The sequence below is a fragment of the Bufo gargarizans genome, chromosome 6 (assembly GCF_014858855.1).
Source record: "Bufo gargarizans isolate SCDJY-AF-19 chromosome 6, ASM1485885v1, whole genome shotgun sequence".
Classification (NCBI taxonomy): domain Eukaryota; kingdom Metazoa; phylum Chordata; class Amphibia; order Anura; family Bufonidae; genus Bufo; species Bufo gargarizans.
This window is the reverse complement of record NC_058085.1, coordinates 352,175,899-352,198,518: the sequence shown is the minus strand read 5'-3', so window position 1 is coordinate 352,198,518 and position 22,620 is coordinate 352,175,899. Positions and strand designations below refer to the sequence as shown.

Genomic DNA, 22,620 nt, shown 5'->3' with positions numbered 1-22,620 from the left:
GACCGGCTCAAGGACTGGCCCACCTTCTGTTCTACATATGTGTGCAGGGCTGGTACTGCCTTTTTCGCAAAGAAATGACGGCTTTTAACTCTCCACCTGGGCTCGTCACAAGCCATCAGTTCTCTGAAAGTTGCAGAGTCCACCAATTGGAAAGGGAGGGACTGCAGCTCCAGCAACTTGGCCAGGAGCACAATAAGCTTCTGCTCTGTTGGATGAGTGCACGCATACTGTTGTCTCTTGGCAATCGCTTCAGTGATCAATTGCTGACAGAACGACTGACGATGAGGAGGAGGAGGAGGAGCAGGAGCACTAGGACCAGCAGATGATGAAAAGGACAGACAGCTCCCTTCGACTGAGGTAGTGGAGCCTTGACTGCTTGAAATCGGGTGTATTCCACTGGGTGATGCAGCAGTTGCTGCAGCAGGCTGGACCACCCCATCGGAGCCACAGTTGTCCCAGGCCACTTTATGGTGATGCTGCATATGTTGATGCAGGGCCGTGGTGCCAACATTGGCACCCTGGCCACGCTTCACCTTCTGCCTACAAAATCGGCAAATGGCCATGTTCACCTGCTCCAGCGGCCTAACAAAAAATTGCCACACCGCCAAGTATGGCATTTTCCCCCCAACACTCCGCGCTGAGTGCCTGCTACCGCTGCCTCCCTGAACCCCTGCACTGCTACTTTCCGGGCAGGTAGGCTCCTGCAAAGCAGGGGGTCTACCCTGGGCACGTTTGGTTCCCGACCTCCCTCTGCTGCCACTCTGCTGCCACTCTGCTGACTCCCAGCCATTGTACCACCTTGCTGGCTCAGCCACTGCCTCACGCGCAAGCTGCCACCCTCTTCTCCTGATGATGATAATGAAGCCCCTTCTTTACCCGGCTCCCAAGTCCGATTAGCTACATCATCATTATCTGCTACTGTCTGCACGTCACTGATGTCCCCCTCAATGGTCTCAGGGCCATGAGCCTGACCACTCGCAACAGCTGCTCCCACGCAACTCTCATCATCACTGCTACTACCAGAGGAAGCGGTGGATATCTCCTCCAGATCTTGGCTGGGTAGTAGCTTCTGACTGTCCTTTAGTAGCTTGTCTTTGCTAAAAAGTAGAGCCGAGCCTTTGGCATATAATTCTTATCGTGCTGAGGGGACAAAAAATTACAAGGCAGGTTGAGAACAGTTGGGGGCACAGGGTCTGCTCCCGGGCCATGCCAACTAAGCGTCGAGTCAAAGGAACTGACAGACTCTTGGCTGGGGGTGTCTGATGTCACTTGCGATGATGTCGAAGACCGAGTCAACCATTCAAGCACCGCTGGGTTTCTGGTCAAGACACGACAGCTAGATTACATCGGGAGCTCAGGACTCCTGCTGCCAACCCCCCTTCTTCTGCTGCTACCTCTGCCTGCAACAGAAGCATTTTGGCCCGTTCCCTTTGAAGGGCCTGTCACCTGTCAGTCTGACATACTGTATAATAAAAGTATTAAAGTAAAATTAAAATAATACACCCCCAAAAAAATAAAAAAATAAGTGCAGCAAAGTGAAATAGAATGGCTCCTATTACCCAGGCTCTACACTCTCCTATTGCACCCTATTCTCCTTTTATAGTGTGGATGATGCCTCCCTATCCTTTCCCTTGAATAATCTTTACCTGAACTCTTAAATAGTTTTTTCAGCACAATAAAGTCTTTCCTAGCACTGTCACTAGCGCCTGCTGACGTCTCTCCCTGCACTAAGCACAGTGGTAAATGGCTGAATCCAAGATGGCTTAATTATAGGGCTGTGACATCACAGCTGCTGATTGGCTGCATGCATGGCATTGCGGGTGATCCCTCGTTCCCAGAGTTCTTTGCTCCATGTCCTAACGTGCAGCAGCCATTTTAGGAAAAAATGTGATTCGTTACCACGAAGCGTGAGGAAATTCGGATCGAATTCCACTTCGTTAACTTCTATTCGCTCATCTCTAATTACTATAGAAAATGGTGCAAAATTGAGTCTTCATTAATGTTTTTCTTACTTATTAAAACAAGTCGATAAAATTAATACGATTATGTACCCTGGTATGAAATGGAAGGTCTTTCTGATAAATCGCCATTTTCTCAAAAAATGTAATTGTCTTACGCGTGTTAATGTTAACATCAGCAGAAGCCTTCTCAATATGACCTGAAAGAAAGAACAGAACATTCAACAGTCCCAGACTAGATTGTAACCAATATTTTCCAAAGGAATGACATCAACAATTTTTTCTTAACTATTACACCTACGTTTCAGTGAAGATGCAACTGCTTTGCCACTCCTTGTAGATGAAGCATTAAGTTGTATATGTAAAGCAACCATTCAAACCCATGGGCGCCCCAGTTATACAACTGTTGTGCAAATCAACAGCTGCGCATCTAAGGTTGTGGTGTTGCCCTAACCTCATAGAAAAGAAGGACAAGAGCAGATGGATCCGGTATCATCAGAAATTCTTACCTGTCAGATCTTCTGTTACTGATGATTTAATTAATAAAATCTGACGTTGATCTGACTTCGAGATGACGTTGAATCGTTCAAGGCTGATGTCTTTCGATAGGCATCCATTGGAATCCATCTACAAAAAATACAACAAAGTAATACTATATAGCAGCGATAGCCAACCTGAGGCTCTCCAGATGTTGCAACTACAACTCCCAGCATGCTCAGACTACCTACAGCTATCAGCCTACAGCAGGGCATGGTTGGAGTTGTAGTTTTACAACAGCTGGAAAGCCGCAGGTTGGCCATGCCTGCAATATCGCATAATGTTTAAAGCGCATTTTCTTAAGCCAGTTCTTCCTGGTTCTCTGACCTGGATTCCCCCCTAGTTTCAATTGTATCCTTGCCCTTGGAATGCGGAAACATTTCATTATAATAGGTGCTGAGTGGCAATGCCTCCCCCGCTGTTCTCTGCCTTCTCTATGATACAGGGATGAAGTGTGTACTATATAAGTGTGTCAAGACCTAAAAAGGGTGCAATGCCTAAGAAAAGTAAGCCAGCACCATCAAAGAGGTTTTGTACCTCCAAGTTGGTTGCCACCAAAAAGTCTGTGTACTTTTAAGCCTGTTGCCTCTGAAGAAACTTTTCATAAATCATAACCACTGAGCCGGTTGTCTTTCGTCTGACTGCTGTAACCACCATCCCTGTTAAAACTAAGAACCACTGTTCCTCAAGTATCAAATGTGCCTGCCTGTTTCTTTCCTTGAGTGGGTAGCCATACTTGTCACTCACTGGTTTCTTACACACCAGTATTATAAATCGCACATAGAAACAGATTATGTATGTGGCCCAGGACCATCAAACTGTATCAGCAATAGAGTAGTCTAGTATTATTTGTGGTTAACATTTTCACAGACCTTTTAGAAAACACAAAACAGTAGCCTTGATGTAGACAAAACAGTATTAATAGTACTACTTATAGTTGGACTACTACTTAGGGATATGTGTACATCCTATGTTCCCTAAAAGCTTTACACTAGAACACGTACCCACCATACATTATACTGTGTTACTATTGTCAGGCGCACAGTCACAAGCAGGCCCTGTTACTTGAGGGTCCCAGAAGAAGATGCTATTACTATAACTGGAACATGTTAAGTGGGGGCTCTGTTGTATTAGCACCCTTAAGTTTCACATTACGTCTCTTTGTTGAAGTAAAAGTGAACAGCGGACTGACCTCTGAAGGGTGTAAATTCTAGTATTATTATTCATTTGTAAAAATGTTAGATCTACTAAATGTTTATATTATAGTTCTATATATCTACACCTTTAATGTCTAAAGGTGTAGATATAAATAGTGCAGAGGTAGCATTTGCACCAAGGGCCTACACATCATTTTTGACATTGTAGTGGAAGTAGCTTGTTCAACTTCAATGGTAGAAGCTTTGTAGAAGCCACTACACTGTTGATGGTGCTGTGTACTTCCAGTGCTGACTTCCGTTGATGGAGCTACACAAACCAACTGATCAGTGGAAGTATGGGGGTGTCACACCCTGCCGATTATATGGGCATAGGCCATCACTTAAAATCCCTAGACAACGCCTTTAATTTTTTCAGCAAACATCCTTCCACATTTTCTAGAAATGCAGAATCAGTGTTACAGTAATATCAGTGTTACAGTAATAGCTACCACCGCTCCTTCACCTATAAGTCCCAGTTTTTTGTATTCCGGCAGCTCAGAACCAACTGCGGCTTATCCCTTTTCAGTGAGCCCGCCTGCCAGGGTTGCCAATACCACAAGGATTTGTGGGAATGAGACCTCTGGCACAAAATTCAACAAAAGATTAGTAACTGCAAAGGTATACAGTCATGTGAAAAAATTAGGACACCCTTTGAAAGCATGTGGTTTTTTGTAACATTTTTAATAAAAGGTTATTTCATCTCCGTTTCAACAATACAGAGAGATTAAAGTAATCCGACTAAACAAAGAAAACTGAAGAAAAGTCTTTTCAAGATCTTCTGTAAATGTCATTCTACAAAAATGCCTATTCTAACTGAGGAAAAAGATAGGACACCCTTGCCCCTAATAGCGAGTGTTACCTCCTTTGGCTGAAATAACTGCAGTGAGACGGTTCTTGTAGCCATCTACCAGTCTTCGACATCGGTCTGAGGAAATTTTACCCCACTCCTCAATGCAGAACTTTTTCAGCTGTGAGATGTTTGAGGGGTTTCTTGCACGTACAGCCCTTTTCAAGTCACCCCACAGCATCTCAATGGGATTCAAATCTGGACTTTGACTTGGCCATTCCAGGACTCTCCATTTCTTCTTTTTCAGCCAATCTTTGGTTGATTTACTAGTATGTTTTGGGTCATTGTCATGTTGCATGGTCCAGTTCCGCTTCAGCTTTAATTTTCTAACTGATGGTCTCACATGTTCTTCAAGCACCTTCTGATACACAGTAGAATTCATCGTGGATTCTATGATGGTGAGCTGACCAGGTCCTGCTGCAGCAAAGCAGCCCCAAACCATGACACTTCCACCTCCATGCTTCACAGTTGGTATGAGGTTCTTTTCTTGGAATGCTGTGTTTGGTTTACGCCAAACATGTCCTCTGCTGTTGTGTCCAAATAATTCAATTTTGGACTCATCTGTCCAAAGAACATTATTCCAGAAGTCCTGGTCTTTGTCAACTTTATCTCTGGCAAATGTCAGTCTGGCCTCGATGTTTCTCTTGGAAAGCAAAGGTTTCCTCCTTGCACACCTCCCATGCAAGTTAAACTTGTACAGTCTCTTTCTGATTGTAGAGGCATGTACTTCTACATCAACAGTAGCCAGAGCCTGCTGTAGTTCTCGAGATGACACTTTAGGGTTTTTGGAGACCTCTTTTAGCATCTTGCGGTCTGCTCTTGGGGTGAACTTGCTGGGGCGACCAGTCCTGGGCATGTTGGCAGTTGTTTTGAAAGCCCTCCACTTGTAGACTATCTTCCGGACAGTGGAATGGCTGATTTCAAAATCTTTTGAGATCTTTTTAAATCCCTTCCCAGACTCATAGGCTGCTACAATCTTTTTTCTGAAGTCCTCTGACAGCTCTTTTGCTCTCACCATGGTGCTCACTCTCACTTCAACAGTCAGGAGCACACCAAACTAAATGTCTGAGGTTTAAATAGGGCAAGCCTCATTCAACATGCAGAGTAACGATCTACTAATTATGTGCACCTGGTGTGATATACCTGTGTGAGATCTGAGCCAATTTAAGAGGGAATACATGTGAGGGTGTCCTATCTTTTTCCTCAGTTAGAATAGGCATTTTTGTAGAATGACATTTACAGAAGATCTGGAAAATACTTTTCTTCAGTTTTCTTTGTTTAGTTGGATTACTTTAATCTCTCTGTATTGTTGAAACGGAGATGAAATAACCTTTTATTAAAAATGTTACAAAAAACCACATGCTTTCAAAGGGTGTCCTAATTTTTTCACATGACTGTAGCTTGAAGCTTGTTGGCTCTAATTCAGGAACTGAAACAGGGCCACCAAACTACCACATATGTCATTTATAGTGACAGAGGCAATATTCGAATTTGCGATAATTCACAAATATTTTCTTGATTGCGGAAACCGGCAATGTAATATGCGCGTATTACGCGCGCAATACAGGCGTGGGTCACTTTTGCTACATTTTTCAAGCTGCTAGAAGTTTCCTGAGAATGGAGAAAATGGTTGGCACTGCAGAACATTACAATAGCTTTATATGCAGATAGAGGGCTCCAATATATTTGCGATTGCACAAATCGGCAATTAATGATGCGCATATTTTGGCACAATACGTGCAGCTTCACATTTTAGCAGGTCTAACTACATTATTACTGATTGGTGCACTAAGTATAGTTGGGAACTTGTGACATCACAGCCCTATGTCTGTAGCATGTATGTATGGACAGCAGAACCTATCAGCTACACTATATCACTATCTAACCTACACTGACTATCTCCCACTAACTATCTGTATTATATATATGAGCTAACTAACTATCTAATGTAATGACACAGCAAAGCACAGAGCACAGCAATGACACTGCTGTCTCTCTCAGAACTGCAAAAAACTGCAAAAAATGGCTGCTTGGGAGGTTCTTATATAGTAAGGGGTAGGCAACTTTCCTATTGGTTGCTAGGGATGTTGCTAAGCTCAGACAAAGACATTGCTGCCTTCTCATTGGCCCACAAGCAAGAAGCAGAAGATTACTGATGAAAAAAAATCTAGAATATTTGCAAATACGAATATATAGCACTATATTCTAAATCTTCACGAATTCTCGAAGTGGCGATATTCACGATTAAGTTTGTAATTCGAATATTCACGCCCAACACTAGTCATTTATTAACTTTACTCTTCATATGGGACAGAAGGACCTGTTTTAAGGCTCCAGCTGCTGAGTGTGCCTTCAACCTCTGCATCGCTTTGAAACTCAAATTTTTTGTGAAGGTAGCCAAACTCAAAGTAAACATACAATATGATCCTGCTGATAAATTAATATTTACCTATTGCAAGCACAAAGTGACACGTATTGAAAGGCACAAAATGCAGAAAAGCAAATGGATAGTGTTGTTCCTTTAAGAAATCTCTTCTTACCTTCGCATTCTTTACGTTTATACAGTTTTCTCCTTCTTCACTTTCACCGCTGGTTTCTTGGACAAAGCTATAGTAAGCTTTTTGCTTAAGACAGATATTAAGGTCAATCGATCCCTGTACTGGCTTTCCATAAGTGTATCTGGAAAGTTAAGACAGAAGGCAAAATTAATGCATGGCATGTGGATACGCAATGCATGCCTCTACAGTTCTACTTTTTTTTTTTTATGGTGCCAAGTACTCCACTCATTTAACTAAGCTTCAAAAGAGTAAATGCCTGCCTGGTCCTAGTTTACTTTCTGAGACTGAAGTGGAAAGGTAAACTAATGCAATCTGTTCACATTGTGCAGTGCTGCATGGTGGCTGTTGTTGCTTTTGTATCGTGCCCGTGAGATTGTGTAGTCAAGGGTCAAGGGGTGCTGTTGAGCATCTGGGTTTCCCCCTGCAGGTACTGTTTTGTGGTGGAGATTGCGGTGTGGTGTAAAGCCAAATTAGTGTAGGGGTAATGCCTCATTCCGACATCAGTGTTTGGTCAGTGATTTCCATCAGTGATTTTGAGCCAAAACCAGATGCGGCTCTGAACACAGAACCAGTGCAGATCTTTCCCTTATACTTCATGTCCAAGCCTGGTTTTGGCTAACAATCACTGATGGAAATCACTGACCAAAACACTGACGTGTGAATGAGGCTTTCACACGACCGTATGGCTTTTTCAGTGTTTTGCGGTCCGTTTTTCACGGATCCGTTGTTCCGTTTTTATGTATCTATTGTGTTTCCGTTTCTGTTCCGTTTTTCCATATGACATATACAGTATACAGTAATTACATAGAAGAAATTGGGCTGGGCATAAAATTTTCAATAGATGGTTCCGCAAAAACGGAACGGATACGGAAGACATACGGATGCATTTCCGTATGTGTTCGTTGGGACTTATTGACTTGAATGGAGCCACGGAACGTGATTTGTGGGCAATAATAGGACATGTTCTATCTTTCAACGGAACAGAAAAACGGAAATGGAATGCATATGTAGTTCATTCCGTGTTTTTTTGCGGAACCATTGAAATTAATATATATGGAACGCAAAAAACAGCCCGTAAACGAAAAAAAATATACTGTAGTGTGAAAGAGGCCTTAAGGTTTAAACTTTGCAACTTGACTAAGGATATGTGGTGTACCGGGAACAGATGATGCACAAGCACAGCTGCTTTTAAACATTTTACTGGAAAATCACAATTTCTTGAAGGTGAACTGAATGGTATGGTCCTGACTTGGAGGACAGAGGGATAAGAACAGCACAGCCTGGCTTAAACTTTGTTTCATTGTATATCTTAGTCTCTCTGTTAAATGCAACTCAAGTCCAGGTTTGGCATCCTGGTGTTCAGCTAAGCATTGGGGTTCTCTATACAAGGCCCGCGTCAGGCAGCCAACCTGGCTCTGTTGCAACTGCTCAACGCACCTGTCGCTTCTGCTATCCGGCTAGTGCACTAACTACTTCTTCGCAGTAAAGGTAGTTTTTATATGGGATGCGCGACGGTCTCCACCCAGATGAGTGGAATGACTTGCACATCTAACACCTCTATCCCTGGGAAGTACAACCCTTTAAAGCTCAGACCATGTATTAAATTTGTGGGTAGTTATTGATGGGGGACTCTCTCTCAGGAAACAGATATCAGCCATTGTTAAATCTTCATACTTCCACCTGAGAAAAATTGCAAGAATCAAACATCTCATTCCAGTAGATAATTTATCCACACTGGTACACACCCTCATAAACTCGCGACTGGACTACTGTTATGACCTATAAGTAGGCAAAGCAATACATCAGCTCCAGCTAGTTCACAATGCTGCAGCTAGATGAATAACCAATCAGCCTTGGCATACTCCCATAACACCCATCCTCGAAGACTTTTAAAGCCATGAATAACTTAGGCCCCAACTACCTAAAAGGGCTACTGCAGCCCTACACTCCTTGTGGTACTCTTAGATCAGCAGGCTCAAACAAACTGTCCATACCCTTTGTCAACCACAAAACTTTTGGAGCCAGAGCCTTCTTTCATGCAGCCCTCACTCTATGGAATACATTACCAGGTCAAGAAGATAGATGCCATCACTGGACTCTTAAAAAAAGACTCAAAAAGCACCTATTGAGTTTGGCATTTGAGGGCAAATAACTAATTTGCTTCATGAACTTCTTCACATGGTATTGTCATGAACCAATTGTCTACTCCATTACAAATGTTTGCTCTGGTGAGCCTTGCTAACACTCTTCCTCTTCCTCTACATGGCTGATTAACCTCTAAGAGGCCATAAATGTTGCCCTTCCCTCCCCCTTATACTTAGCAGCACATTTTTAAGGCATAACTTCATACTGCTTGTTTAAAATGCAAAACATGACGGCCTGTGTTTCTCGGACCCTCAAATAGGGACCCACTCAAAAAAGGTCACCAAGAAGTGCCTGTGAGTGGACCTGTGAATTATGATCACAACTTGCACAAAGAACCTCATGTTCATGTCTATAAATTGTGTTTAGCAGCAATAGATCAATGCTTACCATGCTGATGTGCAATCCATGTATTTTTGTATTCTACAATTGCTGTGGCGGACCAAAAGAGTGTAATCTCACAGTCTGTTTCAGTGCTATAAGCAGTACTCTACTTATTTGTATTTTTATTAATGTCTTGAAAGAGATTAAATCAACAAATGGATTGGCCTAAGACTTGTCCACAGTTGGACAATTGCTTTGTATTAGAAGGGTCACCAAAGTATATACTGGCCACAGGGGACTTGGGTGCTGGGATCTCAGGAGATCATTACCAAAAGTTCCCAATAAAGCATGACATTTTGTCTACTGGATTCCATGCACTACTTGTCTAATACATAAACATAATGATGTTCTGAAGAGATAGAGAAACACTTTGTAGCCAGTCTTTGCTCCAGCTAATTAATGGAGGTCATGAATAAGGATCTCCTTTCTAATATCTTAGAATGCCCTAATGGGTTCCTTGACAATAGGCTTTCTAAACCAGATAACCCATTCATTGAAATGTCAGGCCTTACTAGTTGTAAACAAAATGTGGTGAAAGCCATAATTTAGCATGTACATTTTCAATCATGGAACTTGCGGACAGCCTTATGCGTTAAAGCAGCATGCCCATGCATACACACTATACGGGAAGTAGTTAAGGTACAAGGGACTATGGTAGTGATCCAGTGAGTTGCTAGTTGCTGATTGACATCGCAACACTCCTAGCCATTCGCTGAGTCAGTGATTTTTTATGTTGTGTTGAGTTTTGGAGTACCGCACACCTGTATGGTTCACTGGTGCCTGCAAGGACTTCTTCAGTCACACTATAATAGTAAGGAGGTTGCAGCACACAGTTTTTCTTGTTGCTATTAAGTTTTAATTTCACATTTTTATCTTTTCACATTTTTTTAAACATGGTTAAAGCTCCGGTGCAATATTCACAGCAGTGAAGGTAGAAGATAAACGACCAAACGTTTCGGCCTTTCACGGCCTTCTTCAGTGGTCTAAATCTTAGATGCTGTGTGTCAGGGGTTAAGCGCCGGAAGTGATTTTTTATGGACCCTTAGGCTTTAATAAGCTTATTTGGTCCCCATCATGGACCAAAGAGTTGCATGTTGCGTGACTAAAATCAATGGGGGCGTATGCTGTTCGCAGAAACAGAATCAGTGAAAAACAGAAGTGTGAACAAAACCTGAGTTTACGCCATCGACAGGCTTAGCAAATCTGGGCCTTTTGTGTCTAGTCCTGTTATTGGGAGGAGTCAAGTTAAGCATTAACAAAAGGGAGGTTTGCTTGTTTGTCATCAGTCGCATCTTTTATGATGGCATAAAAATTATTGTTCGCCAGTAGTGCATGTTCTCATGTTAGCACGGCACGCGCGCCCAACAATAATTTAAACTGTATGAGGGGAGGGGGATGATGATCGTATGAAAAGTCTTATTTACAAGAAAGGGATCATAACTGAAATATATGAATTAATTCCAATTGGCTTTCTATATCGTCATCTGGCACTTGGTACAGGCAATTTATCTGCCCATGTAAAAGGACCCTTACCTGCCACAGGCTTCCATATGAAATGACTTGTCTAGCAGGGTAACATCGGGTGGTGAGGTAATAATTACTTCAAACCTCTTTAGCACTGAAAGAAATACAAATGTATGATAATTACTAAATATAATTTTTTATAAAAGTAATAAAAAAACTATTTTACATTGTCCCACTGGGTTTTGTTGTATTTCATGTGTGTGAGAGCAGTTAGGGCCGGTATTATGCAGAGGCCACAATGAGCACTTGCCCTGTGGTCTCTACCATTTTGGGATCTAGGGAGCCTCTATCAACCCTGATGGGAGTTCAGTCATGACATTCAGCCTGGAAGGGGTTGGGGCAGTGGTCATGAATGCAGGTAACTTTCTTAATTAAAGTTTAAGGCAGCGGCAAGCTGATCTGGCTGCCTGATCAGGCACAAATGAAGGCTGTCAGCAGGACCAAAACCTGGCTTTTATGCTGGAAAGCGGCCGAATCACTGCCAGACCTCATTAAAGTAAATGGGGATCCGGTGGTGAACTATAGAATCAGACAACGCCGGATCCGGCAAAATCAAGCATGCTGCTCTCTGCTGAAACAGCCTGCTGGATCTGCTGCCAGAAGTGTGAACGTGGCCTAAAGTAGTCATTGGCTCAGCTGTCTTCATATGGAGGCCATGTAGATGTGTGACACTACCTTTCCTATATGTGGCTGGGGACTGGTGTACAGAGATAGAATGTGGTCCATTTAAATGGGTTGTTCCATCTGGAACATTGGGGTCATATCGCTAGGATATGTGCCCAATGTCTGATAGATGAGGGTCCCACCTCTGGGACCCACACTTATCCTTAGAACAGATCCCAAAAAGTACCAGAGGGCTCACCCTCCATTCATTTCTATGGGACTGCCGAAAATAGCCGAGCGGCATGGCTACCAGATCATTCATTTCACTGGGGTTTATCGAAATAGCTGAGACAGCACTTGGATATTATTGGCAGTCCCATAGAAATGAATGGGTGCTGCGCCCTCTGGAACTTTGAGGGCTCCGTTTCAAGGACCAGCACCTTCATTCTGGGACCCGCATCCGCAGACATTGGGGACATATCCTAGCGATATGACCTCAATGTTCCAGATGGGACAAGCCCGTTAACAGATCCACAGGGTCTGTAAATGCCTCTACAACCTTCTGCACATAATATCTTTACTCATTTTCTCATGTTTTCACAACCTACCATATTCCTCAACGTTAAAATTTTTCGTACAGAAACCAGGTAAGTTAATTTTATAGTTTCCATGAGATATCTCATCTGCCAAATGAAAGCTAAAGCTCGCAAATCCATGTGAAGTAGACACCTTCAGCCACTGGGCTATACGATGTTTGTTTGAGTCCTATGGGAAATGAAATAAATGACAAAATTACTATGGAATAATAATCTAAAATTTACATATGTGTGTTTGCAAGTAAAACATGAAAATATAAGAGTAAAGTAAAAGTGTATTTTATATCCAGCCAATTTTTAAAAGGAACTTGGATGTCCTCTAGTACAATGTTCCTAAGCCATAATTAGACCAAAGCAATCCAATAATCTTGCCTATGTGCTGCAAGTATCTCTTAGGGGATGTGGAATATACCCCCTGCGGTACACATACTAATACTAGTTATAAACCCATATCCACGGCTTTCACTTTCTTCTTATATTACATATAACTATGCAAGTGTTTATTGCATACTTACTGTTATCTCAATCAAAGGAAACTGCAAAGGAAAAAATAGACTGATTAATAAATTGACTGGTTAATATTTTCTTATTTATTATAAAAATAACATTGCAGATTGGAAGCTCATTAGCTTAGCAAACATAAATACAGATACTAGCAATTACTAGGAGTAAAAATATGAATAGTTTCTCTCTTCTGCTAATTTGTCATCAGAAAATGACCTATTGTTTAAATCACATACCATAAGTTATTTTATTATTATTTTTAAATAATTTATGTTTTTTTTATTTGTAATTATATTAATAACAAATCCTCAAATTCTGCAGTTTAAACACTGGCCAGTAAGGTTAATAATAGGCCCTATTTGATCTTATAGACCAGGCATCCTCAAACTGCGGCCCTCCAGCTGTTGCAAAACTACAACTCCCAGCATGCCCAAACAGCCTACAGCAAGGGCATTGTGGGAGTTGTAGTTTTACAACAGCTGCAGGGCAGCAGTTTGAGGATGCCTGTTATAGACCACGTCATTATTATCATTGTAGGCAGGATTACAATGACAGATATCACCTCTATATAAGGATATAACACAAAGATATAAGGATAACACAAAATAACACAAGATGCACTATTCACAGTAGATTGTCAAAGCTTATCTACTCCATCCCTGTAAAATGACCTCTGCATGGGTCACAGAGCATGCCTAGAAAATTCTCCTACAAGTTAATTTTGTCTGTGGCCCATATAAACTGCTGTAAAGTATATCAATAAAAGCTGTTAATAACACATCAGGCAAGATGGCCGCCCCTATTATCATATTTAGAAAATAGAATAAAAAATTTACAGTCAGAAAATAAAGACAAATTAGAAAAAAGAATATGTGTCACTATCTGGTTTTAACTAACAGAGAATATGTGGCATATCCCCCTTAGAGAGAAAGTTTATTAAAAAGTGTGTAGTGTAACTCTAGGGGGTACAGAGTTAATAGTCACATCGGGCCTCATAAGGACGGCACAAAGTCCTCTCTGCCACAAAACACATACTAGCATTATAAATAGCACATGCTAGCTAGAGTCCTGTTACAGATTTTGCATTGTTAAGGCTACATTCTCACTACCGTAGTGTTTTGCAGATCTGCAAAACACGGATTTGCGGAACGCACATGCCGCCGCTATAATAGAAAATGCCTATTCTTGTTTGCAATTGCGGACAAGAAAAGGACATGCTCTATAATTTTTGCGGGGCCGCCAAATGGAACTATATGTGCTATCTGCATCTTTTGCAGCCCCATTGAAATCAATGGGTCTGCACTCTGCACCCATTCTGCAAAATTGTAGAACAGATGCGGACTCATACATACGGTCTTGTGAATGTAGCTTTACCCAGGAGTTGCAAGTTGTGGCTCTTATTGCTAAGTGATGACTCAAGTTAAGCCTGACCAGTTAAAGCACAAGTGACCTGAGATAGTTTTTTTTTGTGACACATTGTACTTTATGTTAGTGGTAACTTTTGATTAAAATATATTTGTTTTCATTTATTCGAAAAATCCCAAATTTACCAAAATGCTAAAAATGAGCAATTTTTAAAAATTTGAGTTTCTCACCTTTTAAGCTAGTAATACCTCACAAAATAGCTAATGTTGCATGACTTTATACTTCAGGTTGGCATTATTGTTCAAGCATATTTTTTTTCTTTGGTTGACGATGGTAGACTTAAATTAAGCATTTTCTTTTCAAATTTTCAAGAACATTTCTGAAAATGTATCTTTTTAGGGACCATATAATTTCTAAAGTGGCATTAAGCGACCTAAATAGCCAGGCCACTTAAATTACCTAATTTTAAATACTGCAGCCCCAGAAGCATTTAAAACTTAATTTTCACCCACAAGTGTTTGTAGAATTTATTATAGTTCGGCTGTGAAAGTTAACAATTTAACCTTTAGGATACCAGATGTTTGTCTATTTTTGTGGTTTCATTCTTCTTCTCTATCTTCCTTGAGCCATAACTTTTTTCTTTTTACGTTCACACAGCTGGCTTATTTTTTGCGGGACAAGTTGTACTTTCTAATGCCCCCATTTAATATGGCAATGTAGTGGGAAGCGGGGAAAAAATTCCAAATGGGGTGGAATTGGAAAAAAAAAAAGCAATTCCGCCACCGTTTTACAGGTTTTGTTCCCACTGCATTTGAGGAAAAACTGACCTGTGCCATTCATTATCTGGGTGAGTACTATAACAACAATACCACATATGTATATATTTTTTTATGTCTAAATAGTGTAAAAATAAATGTAAAGTTTAAAAAAAAATTTTTTTTTCATCACCATATTCTGACCCCCATAACTTTTTTATTTATAGTTAAATCTACTGAGCTGTGGGGGGGGGGGGGGGGCTATTTTTTTGTGGGACAATCTGAAGTTGTTATTGATACCATTTTGGAGTGTGTGTGACTTTTTGATCACATATTACATTTTTTGGGTAAAAGAAGCAATGAAAAAATGGCAAATTGGCCATTTTGACCTTTTTTTCTGTTATTCAGTCACTGTATTGGAAAAATATTTTTACATTTTAAAGGGGTTGTCCGGGTTCAGAGCTGAACCCGGACATACCCTTATTTTCACCCCGGCAGCCCTCCTGAGCCTGGCATCGGAGCATCTCATGCTCCGATGCGCTCCAGTGCCCTGCGCTAGATCGCGCAGGGCACGGGCTCTTTTGTTTTCAATAACACACTGCCGGGCGGTAACTTCCGCCCAGCAGTGTGTTCGGTGACGTCACCGGCTCTGAGGGGCGGGCTTTAGCTCTGCCCTAGCCGTTTTACTGGCTAGGGCAGAGCCAAATCCCGCCCATCAGTGCCGGTGACGTCACCGGGCTGCCTGTCAGCCCCATAGAGAGCCCGGTACGTCACCGGAACTCAGAAAAATGCCTTTGCCCTGCGCGATTTAGCGCAGGGCAAAGGAGAGCATCGGAGCATGAACTGCTCCGATGCTCATGTCAGGGGGGCTGGCGGGGGGAAAATGGAGGTATGTCCAGGTTCAGCTCTGAACCTGGACAACCCCTTTAATAGTACAGGCATTTTTGAAACAACGGAGTCCTGCCGGCCACGGCGCCCGCTGCATATGCGAGCGGGCGCCGTGTTTTTCCATTGGACCAGCACCGTACATGTACATGGTAGTGAAAGGGTTAAGTTTCTATAATATGTAATTTTAGCTCAAAATGATTCATTTTCACAAGGGTTATTAGGAAAAAACTGAGCACGGAAATACCCCATATTTGGTCATACACTGTCTGGGCACATGGCAGGCCTCAGAAGGGAAGGAGCTCCATTTGGCTTTGGACATGGATTTAACTTTTTTTGTCAACTGAGTTGTATTAGGGTCCATTTTATGTGGGATGAGCTTTATTTTTTATTGGTACAATTTTGGGATATATATGACATTTTAATAGCTTTTTATTACATTTTCCAGGGGATGAGTAAATGTGTTTTATAAGTGTTTTATTTTTGATAGGGCTCATCATGTGAAGTGTAATGTAATTATTTGTGTCAATAAAACACTTACTGTTTGATCCGTAGCATGAATATGATGGTCCACAGAGATCAGCTGGAACTTCACTGAAAGTAGTAATAAAAGAAGTCAGAAAAGCATCAAATTGACTCATGAGAAAGATCTTTAACCCCTGGGCATCGTAAAACAAGTTAAATTTTTCACTTATGTTTTTTTCTCTTCTTCTTCCACAGGCCTTTCCCTTAGCCATATTAAGAATTGCTTTTTGCAGTACAAATTGTAAATGTTAATGGCATCATTTACACATATTTTTGGGGCTATAAGACACAATTTCCCCCTAAAAATGGGAAGAAAATGACTGTACATCATATAGTACGAATATATGGCACATATTCAGCACATCGCATGTGTACATTGCAGGCCGTACTGTTTGGTATACGGCAAGTTTTCTCTGATATACACATGATTTCCCAGCATGATGTATATTGCATGTGTATTAAACTGACCTGGCTGTCCTCCTGTCGCCCCCGAGCCACCTGTCCTCCTGTTCCCTGCACCACAGTGGGCATGAAAATCTAAAATTGTGGGCAGTTGTACTGGTGGAGACAGTAGGAGGGTGTAGGCTTTTCTTCAACCCCATGTGACTGCCCCACCAGGAGTGCTCAGGTGCCAGGTTAAGGTACTGTATTAATTTTTGAACCCTAATAAAGTGTAACCTTAAAAAGTGTCCCCTATTAAAGTGTACCCCAATAAAGTGTCCTCCATAAGTATGTAATAAAGTGTTCCCATAACAAGGCGTCTTCTGTAGATCCCATCATAACACTGTGTCAACATCATCTAACCCTAACCCTTTTGCTACTAGTGCCGTAAATGTACGGTGCTGGAGCGATGTGTGAACATGGCGCCCGCTCGCATGTGCAGCGGGCATCATGGGCGGCAGATCTCTGCTGTTTCCTACAGCAGAGACCTGCGGCTAATTACCGTGACCGGAAATAATGCCGGTCGTGGTAATTAAATACTTTAGATGCCGTGACCAAGTGAGGCCAAATGGGGCACCGGTATTTGCGCTGAACATCTTCAGCCTCGCAGATGAGGCTGAAAGTGTTCAGGCTGCAATTCTTATTTTGGCCACCAGATGGCAGGCCAGGATAAGAAATTAGCAAAATTGACTTTCAATAGCAAATATAAAATCCTTGAAAGAACAAAATTAAAAATTAAAAAAACATAATTAATAAGCTCATATTTGAGACACAAAATGATCACAAAAAATATAAAAGATTAAATTAACTTTTCCATATAATTAAAAAATAAATACCTAAACAACAATAAATATAAACATCATGGGTATCACCGCGACTAAAAACGCCCATATTATTAAAATATTTTAAAAAATTCCAATACGGCAAATGGCGTAACAGTAAAAAGGGTCAAAATGGCCGATTTGCCATTTTTCATTGCTTCTCTTACACAAAAATTTTAATAAAATGTGATCAAAAGACACACACTCCAAAATGGTACCAATAAAAAGTACAGATTGTTCCGCAAAATATAAGCCCTTAAAGAAGACCTTTCACTACTCTACAAACTAAAAACTAACTATACCTGTGGGCAGAGCGGTGCCCAGGGGTCCCCCTGCACTTACTAGTAAGTCTGGGCGCCGCTCCGTTCGCCCGGTATAGGCTCCGGTGTCTGCGCTCCCTCTGACTGATTTCTTGTAGGAGGCGTGTCCCTTGCTGCACTGCTGGCCAATCGCAGCGCACAGCTCATAGCCTGGCTGTAGAGTAGTGAAAGGTCCTCTTTAACCGCCTCCGTACCGCCTAACACAGATCTGCGGTCCGGAGGTGGTAGCTCTGCGCAGAGTCACGCGTATATGCGTCATCTCGCGAGAGCCGTGATTTCCTGTGAACGCGCGCACACAGGCGCGCGCGCTCACAGGAACGGAAGGTAAGCGAGTGGATCTCCAGCCTGCCAGTGGCGATCGCTCGCTGGCAGGCTGGAGATGTGATTTTTTTAACCCCTAACAGGTATATTAGACGCTGTTTTGATAACAGCGTCTAATATACCTGCTACCTGGTCCTCTGGTGGTCCCTTTTGTTTGGATCGACCACCAGAGGACACAGGTAGCTGTGTAAAGTACCACAAAACACTACACTACACCCCCCCTGTCACTTATTAACCCCTTATGAACCCCTGATCACCCATGATCACCCCATATAGACTCCCTGATCACCCCCCTGTCATTGATCACCCCCCTGTCAGGCTCCGTTCAGACGTCCGTATGATTTTTATGGATCCACGGATACATGGATCGGATCCGCAAAACACATACGGACGTCTGAATGGAGCCTTACAGGGGGGTGATCAATGACAGGCGGGTGATCACCCATATAGATTCCCTGATCACCCCCTGTCATTGATCACCCCCCTGTCATTGATCACCCCCCTGTAAGGCTCCATTCAGATGTCCGTATGATTTTTACGGATCCACGGATACATGGATCGGATCCGCAAAACACATACGGACGTCTGAATGGAGCCTTACAGGGGGGTGATCAATGACAAGGGGGTGATCACCTCATATACACTCCCTGTCATTGATCACCCCCCTGTAAGGCTCCATTCAGACGTCCATATGCGTTTGGCGGATCCGATCCATGTATCCGTGGATCCGTAAAAATCATACGGACGTCTGAATGGAGCCTTTCAGAGGGGTGATCAATGACAGAGGGGTGATCAGTGACAGGGGGGTGACCACCCCATATAGACTCCCTGATCACCCCCCTGTCATTGATCACCCCCTGTAAGGCTCCATTCAGAAATTTTTTTTGTCCCAAGTTAGCGGAAATTGTTTTTTTTTTGTTTTTTCTTACTAAGTCTCATATTCCACTAACTTGTGTCAAAAAAAAAAAAATCTCACATGAACTCACCATACCCCTCACGGAATCCAAATGCGTAAAATATTTTAGACATTTATATTCCAGACTTTTTCTGACGCTTTAGGGCCCCTAAAATGCCAGGGCAGTATAAATACCCCACATGTGACCCCATTTCGGAAAGAAGACACCCCAAGGTTCCATGAGGGGCATATTGAGTCCATGAAAGATTGACATTTTTGTCCCAAGTTAGCGGAAAGGGAGACTTTGTGAGAAAATACAAAAAAAATAAAAATTTCCGCTAACTTGTGCCCAAAAACATAATTCTATAAACTCGCCATGCCCCTCATTGAATACCTTGGGGTGTCTTCTTTCCAAAATGGGGTCACATGTGGGGTATTTATACTGCCCTGGCTTTTTAGGGGCCCTAAAGCGTGAGAAGAAGTCTGGGATCCAAATGTCTAAAAATGCCCTCCTAAAAGGAATTTGGGTTGCTTTGCGCATCTAGGCTGCAAAAAAGTGTCACACATGTGGTATCGCTGTACTCAGGAGAAGTTGGGCAATGTGTTTTGGGGTGTCATTTTACATATACCCATGCTGGGTGAGATAATATCTTGGTCAAATGCCAACTTTGTATAAAAAAATGGGATAAGTTGTCTTTTGCCAAGATATTTCTCTCACCCAGCATGGGTATATGTAAAATGATACCCCAAAACACATTCCCCAACTTCTCCTGAGTACGGCGATACCAGATGTGTGACACTTTTTTGCCGCCTAGGTGGGCAAAGGGGCACACATTCCAAAGAGCACCTTTAGGATTTCACAGGTCATTTTTTACACATTTTGATTTCCAACTACTTACCACACATTAGGGCCCCTAGAATGCCAGGGCAGTATAACTACCCCACAAGTGACCGCATTTTGGAAAGAAGACACCCCAAGTTATTCTGTGAGGGGCATGGCGAGTTCCTAGAATTTTTTATTTTCTGTCACAAAATAGCGGAAAATGATGATTTTTTTATTTTTTATTTTTTTTCTTACAAAGTCTCATATTCCACTAACTTGTGACAAAAAAAAAAAAATTCTAGGAACTCGCCATGCCCCTCACAGAATACTTTGGGGTGTCTTCTTTCCAAAATGGGGTCACTTGTAGGGTAGTTATACTGCCCTGGCAATTTAGGGGCCCATATGTGTGAGAAGTAGTTTGCAATCAAAATGTGTAAAAAATGGCCTGCGAAATCCGAAAGGTGCAATTTGGAATATGTGCCCCTTTGCCCACCTAGGCTGCAAAAAAAGTGTCACACATGTGGTATCGCCATACTCAGGAGAAGTTGGGGAATGTGTTTTGGGGTGTCATTTTACATATACCCATGCTGGGTGACATAAATATCTTGGTCAAATGCCAACTTTGTATAAAAAAATTTGAAAAGTTGTCTTTTGCCAAGATATTTCTCTCACCCAGCATGGGTATATGTAAAATGACACCCCAAAACACATTCCCCAACTTCTCCTGAGTACGGCGATACCAGATGTGTCACACTTTTTTTCAGCCTAGGTGGGCAAATGGACCCACATTCCAAAGTGCACCTTTCGGATTTCACCGGTGATTTTTTACAGATTTTGATTGCAAACTTCTTCTCACACATCTGGGCCCCTAAATTGCCAGGGCAGTATAACTACCCCACAAGTGACCCCATTTTGGAAAGAAGACACCCCAAGGTATTTTGTGATGGGCATAGTGAGTTCATGGAAGTTTTTATTTTTTGTCACAAGTTAGTGGAATATGAGACTTTGTAAGAAAAAAAAAATCAAAAAAAATCATCATTTTCCGCTAACTTGTGACAAAAAATAAAAAGTTCTATGAACTCACTATGCCCATCAGCGAATACCTTAGGGTGTCTACTTTCCGAAATGGGGTCATTTGTGGGTTTTTTCTACTGTCTGGGCATTGTAGAACCTCAGGAAATATGACAGGTGCTCAGAAAGTCAGAGCTGCTTCAAAAAGCAGAAATTCACATTTTTTGTACCATAGTTTGTAAACGCTATAAGTTTTACCCAAACCATTTTTTTTTTACCCAAACATTTTTTTTTTATCAAAGACATGTTGAACAATAAATTTAGGGAAAAATTTATATATGGATATCGTTTTTTTTTGCGAAATTTTACAACTGAAAGTGAAAAATGTCATTTTTGTGCAAAAAAATCGTTAAATTTCGATTAATAACAAAAAAAGTAAAAATGTCAGCAGCAATGAAATACCACCAAATGAAAGCTCTATTAGTGAGAAGAAAAGAAGGTAAAATTCATTTGGGTGGTAAGTTGCATGACTGAGCAATAAACGGTGAAAGTCATTAAGGGGGTTTCAGCTAGCTAGGCTGAAGTGGTTAAACAGCTCAGTAGACATAAGTGTCAGAATATGGTAATGTGAAAAATATTTATTTTCTCAAAGTATACATTTTTTTTACACTATTTAGACATGAAAAACCTATACATTTGGGGTATTGTTGTAATTGTACTGACCCAGAGAATGAAGGGCGTGGGTCAGTTTTGCTATAAACAAAACGCTATGGGAACAAAACCTGTAAAACGGTGGAGGAATTGCGTTTTCTTTTCCTATTCCACCCCATTTGGAATTTTTTCACGCTTCCTGCTACATTTTATGCCATAATTAATGGTGGCATTAGAAAGTACAACTTGTCCCGCAAAAATAAGCCCTCATACATCTATGTGACCAGAAATCTAAAAAAGTTATGGCTCACGAAAAATAGGGAAGAAAAATGAAAATGCAAACACGAATAAACAACCAAGGGGCTAATATTAAATGGTGTCATAAGAAAGTACAACTTGCAAAAAACAAGCCCTCATATGGCTACTTGAATGGAAATATGAAAAAGTTATGGCTCTGTGAAAATGGGGAAGCAAAGTGAAAATGCAAAAATGAAAAATCCTCTGGGTCTCAAGAGGTTAATTTTTTATTGTTTATTTTTATATGTAAAGTATTTGAACTACTTAGATGTCACAAAATAGTTGTCCTACTCCTTTAATGAAATACCAAGGGCAAGACATAATGATTTGATGTGATTACCTGGCTGGAAACATATAGTCTCTGTATTACAGCCTCACTATTTTTGACAGCTCCTTTGGAAAACGAAAGGTGAAATCTGATTGTTGCTATTAGCAACTAAGGGCTTATTCACATCACCGTTATGGATTCCGTTATTGTTTTCCGTTATAACATGGTTATAGTGAAAAATAACGGAATCCATAAGACGGAAGTCAAAACAAAGCCTTTTAGAGGCTTTCAGTTTTGATCCATTATAATAGAAGTCTACGGGCAATCATGACGGATCCGTTTGGTTTCCGTTATGCAAGACGGAAAACAAAAATCCTGTTGACAGGACTTTTT

The 22,620-nt window shown here is 41.5% G+C and overlaps 1 protein-coding gene across 1 annotated transcript in view; it reads right to left on the bottom strand.

Moving 5' to 3' along the window:
* The window catches only part of LOC122939842 (alpha-2-macroglobulin-like protein 1), a 128,320-nt gene that overhangs the window by 91,278 nt on the left and 14,422 nt on the right, over positions 1 to 22,620 (bottom strand). The window contains exons 4-10 of the mRNA XM_044296032.1: positions 16,396 to 16,448; positions 12,861 to 12,881; positions 12,358 to 12,514; positions 11,156 to 11,240; positions 7,079 to 7,217; positions 2,468 to 2,585; positions 2,052 to 2,158 (exon numbers count right to left, since the gene is read on the bottom strand). Of these exons, the coding sequence (XP_044151967.1) occupies positions 2,052 to 2,158; positions 2,468 to 2,585; positions 7,079 to 7,217; positions 11,156 to 11,240; positions 12,358 to 12,514; positions 12,861 to 12,881; positions 16,396 to 16,448 (680 nt within the window). The remainder of the gene's footprint in view (positions 1 to 2,051; positions 2,159 to 2,467; positions 2,586 to 7,078; positions 7,218 to 11,155; positions 11,241 to 12,357; positions 12,515 to 12,860; positions 12,882 to 16,395; positions 16,449 to 22,620) is intronic.